The sequence below is a fragment of the Procambarus clarkii genome, chromosome 5 (genome assembly GCF_040958095.1).
Source record: "Procambarus clarkii isolate CNS0578487 chromosome 5, FALCON_Pclarkii_2.0, whole genome shotgun sequence".
Classification (NCBI taxonomy): domain Eukaryota; kingdom Metazoa; phylum Arthropoda; class Malacostraca; order Decapoda; family Cambaridae; genus Procambarus; species Procambarus clarkii.
The window spans coordinates 10,393,209-10,406,231 of NC_091154.1; the positions used below are offsets into that span (position 1 = coordinate 10,393,209).

The following is a 13,023-nucleotide window of genomic DNA, read 5'->3' on the forward strand; positions in this document are numbered from 1 at the left end:
AGCTGGGAGTATTATTCCAAGGTACTTGGGCTGCATGTGCTTAGGGTTCTCTTCCCTGCGTGCCCTGTAAGTTCCGCCCTTGGGGCTTGGGGTTATCTTCCACAAGTCACCTTGGAGTCTACCTCTGTTGGTCTTTTGCTGCTCGGTGATTGACCGCCTTGAGTGTGTTGGGGGGTTTTCCCCTCTTGTTACCTTGGGGTAAGAGGTAATTTTTGCACTGGTAGGGGCGCATGGTACTGCACAGCTAGTTTTCACCTATAATGGCGACTGGCTCTGTTCCTCCTGGGTATGTTGTCCTCTTGCGGGGTTTTTCTTTTATTTTTGTTTTTGCTGGGTGGGGGTGTCTTCCTTGGTGTTCCTTTCCTACTGTTATATTAGGGTCATGACCTCTGTTGTTCAGTGGTACCCCCCTGCTTGGCCCCCGTGAGTGGACATATCCCGGGGGTTCGGCTTTAGCAGTTTGTTTGGTAGTCATGGGCGCCAGTTAGCAGTACCCTGCCTGGGTTTATCCTTAGTGATACCAGTTTAGGGGCCCTGGGAAACCCCATGGGGGGTGCACAGGGTCCAATGGATGCGACCCCTGGGTCCCCTCTCGCCTTGTGCGAGTTTGAGAGTTGCTCTGTTCCCTTGTCTCAGGGCAACGCTCATTGTTTTTGTCTCCGTCATGCTGCCTGTTGGGTCAGTGACACCTTTGACCCAGAGTCCTGCGAGCATTGTTGCTTGTTTGTGACTCAATCTACCCAATCTACTGATGACATTATTCGGGTGCAGGTGGCTCTGGCGTTGCATGCCAGGTATAGGTTGCTGCAACATACTAGGTTGGTTGCTTCCCGGATGCCCTGAGGTTGCCCCGCTTTGGTTATATGGACCTGGACTTGGGGTGCTGGTCGCTTTGGCTTTGGTTCAGTCCGCACCCCCCTCGTTGTCCCCTGCTGTGGTTTGGTTTCATTAATTGTTACTTATCATTTTGTATGACATTAAAGTAATATTTTTATATATTAAATGCTGTGTTTTTATTCTCTTTGTTTTTTGCCCACTGTAGAGGACCCAAGCAGTTTTATATTATTATATTTTTTATTAATGTGTGTGTTTGGCACAACAATTGCCAGAATAGTTACTGCTCTATTCTAGATCACATCACAATATAGTGATAAAATCAATTGCTGTACCTGTATACTGATAATTTATGTTGCATTTGTAGATTGTAACATGCTAAGCGAGTTAGTAACACAAAGTGCTACTAACAATTTCCATCAATACTGCATAGGTGAATTCATTCTATTTTTGAATAAAGTACAAGTTGGATTTTTTTTAATTAGGGGGAGAGTTCCATAGACTGGGTGCATTTACTTGCATGGCATGTTTGCATTTAGTCTGACTCTAGGAATATCGAAGACATTATTTATTTCTGATGCGATGCTCATAGGTCTATGAGGAAATTCTCCATCGACAGGAACAATGGAATACGTTGAAAGGAATCTTCACAACACTCTTAGACCACTTCAGTGTTAAGCTAAATGAGTGTCTGACTATTAACAGGGCAGAAAATTAAGTAATTATCAAAAGAAGGGACCAACTGGGGGAGACTGTAGCACAATTAGGGCACAAGTCATTGCCATAATCTTGCATGTATTTGAGATGTGCTACAATAATAATAATAATAATAATAAAAGGTATAAGCTCCATTCATATGTCTGTCCTAATCACTTGGAATAGACGGTAGAGTGCCGGTTTTGCTTCGTGCAGGTCAGCGTTCAATCCCTGACTGTCCAAGTGGTTGGGTACCATTCCTTCCAGCCCCCTTCCCATTCCAAATCCTTAACCCGACGCCTTCCAAGTGCTATATAGTTGTCATGGCATGGCACTTTCTCCCTGAGAATTCCCTTCACCCCCTTTCCATTAATCAGTGTTATTGACTTAAGAAACTTTAGTGGTAAGGTTGAAATGGAAGCACAATACATGGATGGTGGCATTTTGCAATTAGTAGTGTGTTGTAAGTACAAGACACTTCTATTGAAACCTGCACAACATTTTCACACTTTTCTTGACAATGCCACTCACTACTTCATTTACCGATCAAAGATTTATCACTTGAAAGGATTATGAAATATTTACTATCCACCATGGCCTCTGACAAAGATCCCTTGCATTGCTGCACGTTCACCAGAACATTGCTCTAGTCTGTGACCATGTTTTTGCAGTCCTTTGATGCTAGGGGAGACAAGTGATTTGCAGATAGCATTTGACTGTTAAGAGTGTCATCATTTTCAGTTTTGTACATGTTATTAAAAGAGTGACAATGATAAGTTGTAAAGTAATTTACAACTTAAAGAATGGGGAAATTTCGTCATACTTTTGTAAATTGTATAATTTATTTAATTAATTTATTTATTTATTTATTATTTATTTATTTATTTATGCATATACAAGAAGGTACATTGGGAATGTGAAGATACATAAAATGGTAATTACAGTCTTGTAAAGCCACTAGTACGCACGGCGTTTCAGGCAGGTCCTTAATCTAAGAAAATTTTAAGTAGGTATATACTTGCAAAATTTATAAAAAAAAATGATAAGTTACATGGCAAGAAAAAAAAAAAGATGAGAGAAAATTGTAGGTACAGTATATTAAAGCACATAGGTAGCTAAGATTGATTGCAATGACAGCTTGAATGGTAGTTGACAAAAATTGGTAGGCACAATACAGCATATGGCTAGCACATAAAAGAAGACAACAATGAACACAATGATAAGGTTGTTTGGGTTAAATACGTAAAAATTAGGAGATTGGGTAACACTAGGTACAGAGCAAATTTAAAGCTCAGTGTAGGAAACTAAGAAGATGAAATTAGGTACTTTTTGGTTTTGCTTTTAAATAAGGCAAAAGTTTTACAGTTTTTCAATTCACTAGGGAGTGAGTTCCATAGACTAGGTCCCTTAATTTGCATAGAGTGTTTACACAGATTAAGTTTGACCCTGGGGATATCAAAGAGATATTTATTTCTGGTGTGGTGATAATGGGTCCTATTACATCTGTCCAGGGAGAGTTTCAGAGCATGATTTGCATTTAAGAACAGGGTTTTGTAAATGTAGTTGACACAAGAGAATGTGTGGAGGGAGTTAATATTTAGCAAGTTTAGGGATTTAAACAAGGGAGCTGAGTGTTATCTGAAAGCAGAGTTAGTTATTATTCTGATAGCAGATTTTTGCTGTGTGATGATGGGCTTAAGGTGGTTTGCAGTGGTAGACCCCCATGCAGATACCATAATTAAGATAGGGGTAGATTAGTGCATAATATAGTGAGAGGAGAGCAGAGTTAGGAACATAATATCTGATTTTGGAGAGTATACCAACTGTCTTAGAGACTTTCTTAGTTATGTGTTGAATGTGGGTGCTGAAGTTGAGTCTCTTGTCTAGGAATAGGCCAAGAAACTTGCCATCATTTTTATTACTGATGTTAATGTTGTCTATCTGTAGCTGAATTGCATTTGATGATTTGCTTCCAAATAAGATGTAGTAAGTCTTTTCGATGTTTAATGTTAATTTGTTCATTGACATCCATAAGTGGACTTTTTTTAATTCATTATTCACAACATTATTTAGTGCATGTGGGTTGAGGTCTGAATAGATAAGGGTAGTATCGTCAGCAAACAATATAGGTTTGAGAATATTAGAGACATTAGGTAGATCGTTTATATATATAAGAAAAAGAAGAGGTCCTAAGATACTGCCCTGTGGCACTCCAATGGTAATTGGTAGAGTGGAAGAAGTTGTATCATAGATGGTTACATATTGGTGTCTGTCACTAAGATAGGATCGGATGTAGTCAAGGGCAAGGCCTCGGATTCCATAATGCTGGAGTTTAAGTAGGAGGTAGTTGTGATTAATAGTATCAAAGGCTTTTCTTAGGTCAATGAAGAGTCCAATCGGAAACTCATTTTTGTCAAGGACTGAGTAGATTACGTCAAGGAGACTAATGATTGCATCATTGGTGCTCTTTTGGGACCGGAAGCCAAACTGGCAGGGGCTGAGTATGTTGAATTTTACGAGGTAGGAATAGAGCTGTTTGTAAATAATTTTTTCAAATATTTTTGATAAATGGGTATATTTGATATTGGTCTATATTTGTTTATGTCCGCCGGATTGCCTCCTTTATGGACTGGCGTTACTCTTGCTTTTTTGAGGATATCAGGGAAGGTGTGACTGATTTGATAATGATTTGTAGTTAATACAATTTAACATGTTGACATACAATGACATCATTTATTACTGTTTTAATAAAATTAATATTTTGATCAGATTACAAAATAAAACCATTAGTACAGACAGAATTGCCCTTGAAATATGAGCCCAGCACAACAAAGGAGAGGATGTTATTCCAGTCTGCAGACTGGAATAATTGGGTCCTGTTACATCTCTCCATACAACAATGCCTTGATGTTCTGCATCATATAGGGGTTACATCTCCCCTCTGCTCCGCTTTGTTCATCCCTTGTCCAGATGTCTAATATTGTGAAACTAGGGTTCAGTCTTTCCAGAATTGTCACAATTGATAATGCTGTCCTTTTACTACTACCCCCCTCTGATAAGACCCAGCTCCTCTTCCTTTTACTACTGTTTACAGAATTTTCTCTCGGTACACATCCCCAACTGTTCCACTTTTATTTTTCCCAAGCTGTGTGTCTGCCACACATTCTTAACTTGTGGATATTTAATGGTACAACGTCCTGCTCACAGGTGTACACACCTTCTCGTAGAAATTTCTGATTTTCCAGATGATGGAAAGTCTTGCTTTCCAACTGCCCCTCTGGGTCACTTGTCCCTTGGTAGAATCCATTCTGAATCAAATACCATGAAGTTCCTCACCTTATGTCATTCTGCATTTATACTGGGATCCCGGGAGTTATTTTGTACCTTTTGAGTATCCCGTAACAGTGCTAAATAGTCTTCCTGGCTGGGTTCCTTTTAATAATTACCAATACAGCATGACTATTGATCTTTTAGTGAACAGTGTTAACTAGCTACTAGTGCAGTAATTTTGGAATCAAGTGACTTTTAAAACACTATGTAATCAATGTTTTAGTTCTCTTAGGTGCTTCCTCAGTTCCTCTCAATAACTAGGAATTATATTTTAAGGCCAAAGGATCACTAAGCAATGTTAAATGAAGTTCATTTATGTGGCAATAAAAAGAATACATAATTACATTGAGTGGACAGTGACCTTGTGTCTAAATACATTCCATATAAATGTGAATGGGCTATAAGTAAGAACCAAGAATTACTCAATATTAATATTATATATACTGTGTATATATATATACAGTGGCACCTCGACATACGATTGCCCCTACGTACGATAATTTCGAGTTACGATGTAAATTTCATCGAAAAATGCGACTCGACATCCGATGGTGTCGTCGACTTCCGATATTTGTTGGTACACGTTCGGGTCGACCGAGCGCGTGGTTCCCAGTCACGCGGCCGACCAGCCTCAGTTTATTACAGCTGCCCGTTTAGTGATGATCGCGCCTATAAGAAATTCCGCTTTTGTGGTGATTTTTTGCATTTTGAACATTAAAGTAATTATTATATATCACGCCAAGACTCCCAAGAAAGTCAGTGGTAAGGCTCAACATATGAAAACCCATGTAAGGATGACCATAGAGCAGAAACGAGAGTACAGAATGTCTCTTCCTCAACAATTAAGAAAATGTGTGCAGCATGGGAAGAATTGCAAACCTTTGCTGAAACGACTTGCCCAAATCAAGCTGCAGTAGTTCGTTGCCTTAACCTATTCAATGACACTGTGATGCATCATTACAGACAAATGTTAAAATGAAAGACTGCTACCAAAATATACTAATATATATATATATATATATATATATATATATATATATATATATATATATATATATATATATATATAATATATATTAGTATATTTTGGTAGCAGTCTTTCATGTAGACATATATTATTAAATATGACCGAAAAAGTAAGATTAATAATTCATACACAAATTTTCTCTATCTTTCTTATGTTTCTTTTCACTGTTGATGGTAATTCAAAGATCAATTCTCCAAAATTCATTTTTCTAGTCTGACGCGACACTTGAGCGCGTTTCGTAAAACTTATTACATTTTCAAAGACTTTAGTTTACAAACACACAACTGAAACTGAATAGAGCTTACACATCTTTGAGGTTTATATCTACATTTGGGCGAGGTGGATGAGGTGAAAAACGAACTTTCAACAATGGGTATTCAATGGGTATTAAATTCCAACACAAGACAGAACACGAAACAGTGGGTATTGAATGGGTATTAAATTCAAACACAAGACAGAACACGAAAAAATGGGTATTGAATGGAAGTAATTGTAGAAAGCCTATTGGTCCATATTTCTTGATGCTTCTATATTGGATCGGAGTCTTGAAGTGGGTAGAATATAGTTGTGCATTAATTGGCTGTTGATTGCTGGTGTTGACTTCTTGATGTGTAGTGCCTCGCAGACGTCAAGCCGCCTGCTATCGCTGTATCTATCGATGATTTCTGTGTTGTTTGCTAAGATTTCTCTGGTGATGGTTTGTTTGTGGGAAGAGATTATATGTTCCTTAATGGAGCCCTGTTGCTTATGCATCGTTAAGCGCCTGGAAAGAGATGTTGTTGTCTTGCCTATATACTGGGTTTTTTGAGGCTTACAGTCCCCAAGAGGGCATTTGAAGGCATAGACGACGTTGGTCTCTTTTAAAGCGTTCTGCTTTGTGTCTGGAGAGTTTCTCATGAGTAGGCTGGCCGTTTTTCTGGTTTTATAGTAAATCGTCAGTTGTATCTTCTGATTTTTGTCTGTAGGGATAACGTTTCTACTGACAATATCTTTCAGGACCCTCTCCTCCGTTTTATGGGCTGTGGAAAAGAAGTTCCTGTAAAATAGTCTAATAGGGGGTATAGGTGTTGTGTTAGTTGTTTCTTCAGAGGTTGCATGGCGTTTCACTTTCCTTCTTATGATGTCTTCCACGAAACCATTGGAGAAGCCGTTGTTGACTAGGACCTGCCTTACCCTACAGAGTTCTTCGTCGACTTGCCTCCATTCTGAGCTGTGGCTAAGGGCACAGTTGACATAAGCGTTAACAACACTCCTCTTGTACCTGTCCGGGCAGTCACTGTTGGCATTCAGGCACATTCCTATGTTTGTTTTCTTAGTGTAGATTAGTCTACACTAATCGCGAGTTGGGGCGCGCGAGTTGCCGCGAATAAACAGTTCCAAATACATTTTATTTGTTTTTATGTGCTAATCCTATGTATAATGAACACGTACATTATATTATGGCAGTAAAACATCCATACTGTCCGAAGACACTGTGTTACGTGCATGACACTTGTGTACACATATACTGCACATATTTACTATGTATCATGCTAATTTATGTATATATACAATTTATTTACAGACTATACACTGTCACACACTATATACATTCACCATGAACACATTCAGAACACCGCGAGTGAGAGCAGCCACACCCAGTCAGTCTCCCTCACTCCAACATTTTACTCGCCAACATTGCTCCTCCCACCATACTGTTATTGTTCTTATTACACTATTTATACATGTTATATATACCTATCTACATGTTTTATTTACCAGAACTATGCAAGTAAGCCGGTATTGTGTCCAAACAGTAGTGGCCACCATACGCTGCATGAAAAATCAGACAGCAGACAACGCTACAATTACAACATCACCTCCCCCAGCAAAATAGCCCCTCTCAACATTCTCCTGTTGCTTTATACACACACTGTATGTACCCATGTACATATGTGTTGCCCATAGCGAACCACTAAGCTAGTATGGTGAGCAAAACAAGAGTGGCTGGCACACACACACAATGAGGGTACCTCAGTTCTCTCCCTCCCTCACCAAAATTCCTCCTTCCACAATACTATGCACAATGCTAATTATAACGACAATCCTGCTATTATCACAATCCTGGTCACTGATTCCTGTAAATGAATAATTGACCACATGTTTATTTTGAAAAGGAACCTAAGAAGTCATTTGAAGATTCCTAGATGGACGAAATAGTGCTGTGGCTAGCGCGCATTAAATCACTGATATTTGAACATTGTACCCAGTCATTATCACACTCAGGCTCTTCTATAATAATATCATGGCTAAATAATAGAAGTTATATATTTTGACATTATTAGGCAATGCTGTGGTCACACGCTGAACAGCAGTGCTGTGCGCTCATGCTGTGAGCGCCAGCCTTGGTTGCTCACTCACTACTGAGGCTCCCACACCTGGGAATGTGGACCACGATTTTTTTTAAAGTATGGCGTCTGTTTACAAGAGCCCTGAGGAAGCTGATGTGAACCCCATGTAGCCACGGGAGTTTTGAATGGAACGTGAAAAATACAAATACCCGAGGCACGTTGCAGAAACCAGACGTGAGCCTGCAGGCACGTTGTGCAGTTTAAGGGTTAAGGGGCCGAGAAATGGTTTTCTCAAACTTCCTCAAACTCTCTAAATCTTTTTTTTTTTTTTAGCTTAATCTATATGGTAAATGTTCCTACTTTTTCTATAGATCAACATTATAAAATGAACACATGAAGAATTAAACAAATTTTTTTTAATAATTATACAATTTTTGGGTTTCAATGAGCATTAAAAATATAACATTTTCACAAAGGGTTTATTTGGTGTTTATTAGCATATGATCATCCTTATTTATCTGTTTTCTTTTAGAATTTAGTTTTGCAGTACCGTATAGTTTACTGTAAAAAAAAAAGTTCATCAATGTGGCATTTTAAATATGTGCTAAATTTACACAAATATTTATAACTCAAAGTTTGACATATATGAAAAAAAAAAAAAAGATGAATATTGTAGAACGGACAGCTTTGCATATACTGTATGTGAAAACGGTGAGAATCGGTCAGAAACTTGCTTTTTTTTTAAGCAGTCTCAATGTTCAAATTCCTGTTTTTAAGAGATTATTGAAGTTGAGGTTATCGACAACAAATATGGTAGTTCTAATTAATGAATGTTCTTGTATGTTTTAATAAACATTGCTTGCATTTGTACCTGAATGTGTGAAAGTTGTAAGTCGATGTGTGTTTGAAATGAAATCAATAAAAAATACCACCCCCTAAAAAAATAGGGATAAGGATAATGGGTTAATAATGATAATAAGTATACTTTATATAAGTGATAAGACCCGCACCTGGTCCCCATTCATCAATACAACTTAGAGACCAGTTTGAAATCTAAATTTTTCAGACAAAAGAAAAATGTCAATCAACCACAGGTGGCAAAGTTAACATGTTGACCAATTTTGTTCAAACTTTCATACTTGGTGACAGGTTTGCATTCTCCAAGACGTAGAAGCTACAACAAAATCATATTATAAACAAAGGAGAAAAAAAATGGACCTTGATGGAAATAGCAATATCAGTATTGGGCAAATGTATTTATATAATACAGTATATAACAAAATACAGAAAAATAACCACTATAATGAATTACTCAGCAATGCTAGAAAGGCACCAGCTGCATATCCACTTGTGGACACTTTTACTACTACAGTACTTTGGAATACATTGTCTCAGGTGGGAAGTGAGAGCGAGAGCGATCGAGATGAGGACTTTACCAAATGATTTTACTTTTTACACAAGTTGTAGCACAGTGCAGTATATGTATACTCATTATATTATCCATTCCTGTGAGATAATTCCTGTTTAGTTAAATTTAATTTCGCATACTGAACATCCTTGAACTTTGCTAGTGACTGCTTTTTCAGTGACTTTAATCATATTTGTGACATCAATTTAAAACAAGTCGGGAGGCATTCCTAGATAATTAACTAGACTACTACAAGCAAGTGAATTAGTAAATATTACTACTTGTATATCAATAACTAATATATCAATATATATTAACTCAAGACAGAAATCACTGGAAACGAAAGAGTAATGCTCAATTAGTCTTAATTTATTAGTTAAAACAAACATCCTAAATTATAATAGGCCTACAGGCAATATACAGATTAATATAGTGGAAAGGCACACATTGAATTTTGAACTTAACATTGAACTGTGATGTATTTCTCAATGACTAATTTGTTTCTTGCAGTTCACCTCTTACTCCTCATAACTCATTGCTAAACATCTGTCTATATTCAAATGCTATTATGCTTTCATCATTGAATGTCATTTATAATGCCATGGAGCTACTACATGCTTCTTTTTCCCATCTTGTGGTTTGGCAACATCATCAGAATATCCAACAGTTTCAGGGTGTTCAAGAGCTGTTCACCATTCAACCAGTTCTGTTCAAAACTCACTATACTTGTTTCATCTATGAGAAGCATTCAATTTCTACACTGACAGGATGCCTTATGCTTACTTCTATGCTGGCAGCTTTCGTGATGCTTGCTTGGTACAGTATACGAGATGCATCCAACTTGCAAAGCAACAAAATTAATATATAACACATATACCATGTGCTACGTAAACAAAAATAACGTTATAGATATCCAACTGGCAAGGTGACAGCCAGTGTTTTCAAGATGCTGCTTGCAATTTATAAACTGTATATCGATTACTGTTAAGGTAATATCTTGATCTGTGTGTCGTACAATACATATCTGTTCTTATACAAAGGGAATATTAATAGGGTATTTAAAAGTACTGTATCAACATAAGACAACTCAAAACACTGGGTATAAATTAAATAAGTTTAGATTTAGAAAAGATCTGAGTAAATACTGGTTCGGTAATAGGGTTGTTGATTTGTGGAATCGGTTACAGTGTAAACATAATGGAAGTAGGATCCCTTGATTATTTAAAGCGTAGGTTAGACATATATATGAATGAGATTGGGTGGATATAAATAGGAGCTGCCTTGTATGGGCCAATAGGCCTTCTGCAGTTACTTCATTTTATGTTCTTATGTATTGCTAAAATAAATGACAAGATTTATCCTACACACCTTTGAGTGCCTTTTAAAATATGGTTACTATGCATTACCCTAGAGATTTATCATCTGAATGCACAATAATATGCCTAATAATTTTGCCGTGTTCTGTAGATCTCCGCTTGCATTCGGCACGCTCAAAAGCTGTATCACCCGTATGTACCAGCCTATGCCTTTTCATGTGTTCAAGACGGCTGAATTTCTTCCCACACTCCGGGCACTCGTGAGGTTTATCACCAGTATGCATAACCCTGTGCCTTTTTATATGTGAAAGACTGCTGAATGCTTTTCCACACTCAGCACAGTCGTAAGGTTTAACGCCTGGGTGAACTCTTCTATGAGATTTCATATATCTAAGTTTAATGAATCTTTTTCCACACTCTGGACATTCATGAGGTTTATCCCCTGCTGAATGCACTAACATGTGTTTTATAATTCTACTACGTTCAGTAAATCTTCTCCACACTCGGCACACTCAAGAGGTTTAACACTTGCATGAAACTTCCTATGAGTCTTCATATTACTAAGCTTATCGAATCTTTTCCCACACTCTGAACACTCAAAAAATTTATCACTCGAATGCATAAACATGTGACGTATTATACTATTACGATATATATAGCTTCTTCCACATTCAGCACACTCAAAAGGTTTAACATCAGAATGTAACATCCTGTGAGTGTTTAAATAATTAAGACAACTGAATGTTTTCCCACACTCCAGACACTTATAAGGTTTGTCTCCCGTATGCACCATCATATGACTTTTTAAATGTGCACGACGGCTGTAATTTTTACCACATTCTGGACACTCATGAGGTTTATCCCCTGTATGCATTAGCATATGACTAATATAACTGCTATGTTCTGTAAATTTCCTTCCACACTCGGCACATTCTAAAGGTTTATCATCTGTATGAATTCTCTTGTGTGTTTTCAAAGTTCCAAGAAGACTGAATCTTTTTCCACACACATGACACTCGTGTGGCTTTTCACCTGTATGGAACATCCTGTGTACTTTTAAATAATTGGAACGGCTGAATGTTTTCCCACACTCTGGACATTCATAAGGTTTATCATCTGTATGCACCACCATGTGCAATTTTAAAGATATAGGACGGCTGAACGTTTTCCCACACACTGAACATTCATGAGGTTTATTGCATGTATGAACAATCCTGTGCTGCTTCATAGCTCCAAGAAGACTGAATCTTTTTCCACACTCTGGACACTCATGAGGTCTATCGCTAGTGTGCACAACACTGTGTATTTTTAAATTATGAGGAAAACTAAATGTTTTCCCACACTCTGGACACTCGTGAGGTTTATCGCCCGTATGTATAATCCGGTGCCGTTTCAAATTACAAGGAAATTGAAATGTTTTCTCACATTCTGGGCACTGATGAGGTTTCATCTTTATAATTGGGTGATTTGTGTGACAGTTATCTCCTTCCATTAAATGCAATAGTTAGTTAGTTTTGTGATGAAAGAAAATTAAGCCAAAGTTGTTTTAAACTTTGCAGTTGGGATCTACAGAGGCCAGTTCTAGTAGAGTAGAAGCATGGACAATTGGTGGTGGTGGTGATCTACTGTTGCCTCCTGGTGGTGGAGTAGAAGCATCGACAATGGTGGTGGTGGTGTGCTACTGTTACCTCCTGGTGGTGGAGCAGAAGCACAGACAATGGTGGTGGTGATGTCTTCTTACCCTTAACCGGGTCTCAGCAGCTGTTGTATCTAAGACCACCTGCCAGATTATTGTTGTTGACTTTGTGTTGTGATGCGCTTTCTTTGGTCTTATCCCTATGAAAGGTCAAAATGAAAACAAAATTTCAACTTTTAAATTCAAATTTTTATAATATTTGTAGTCAAATGTCTACTCTTACCATATAAGAGACATATATTACTAGAAAATATAGTCCAATTTACTTTTAACCAGACTGTTTCTCAGACAATTGCACCAATAATTAAAAATATTTTGTTATTAAATTTACTTTTTTATTACATTTCTTAAGAAAGGTGCAACCATAATACCATGATCATTACAAT

At 37.6% G+C, this 13,023-nt stretch overlaps 1 protein-coding gene across 1 annotated transcript; it reads right to left on the reverse strand.

The window, feature by feature from the left end:
• Positions 1–11,027: 11,027 nt before the first annotated feature.
• On the reverse strand, positions 11,028–11,402 carry LOC138372297 (zinc finger and SCAN domain-containing protein 22-like). Its single transcript, XM_069337582.1, has one exon. It carries the CDS (start codon positions 11,400–11,402, stop codon positions 11,028–11,030), a length of 375 nt encoding a protein of 124 aa, XP_069193683.1.
• Positions 11,403–13,023: the final 1,621 nt, after the last annotated feature.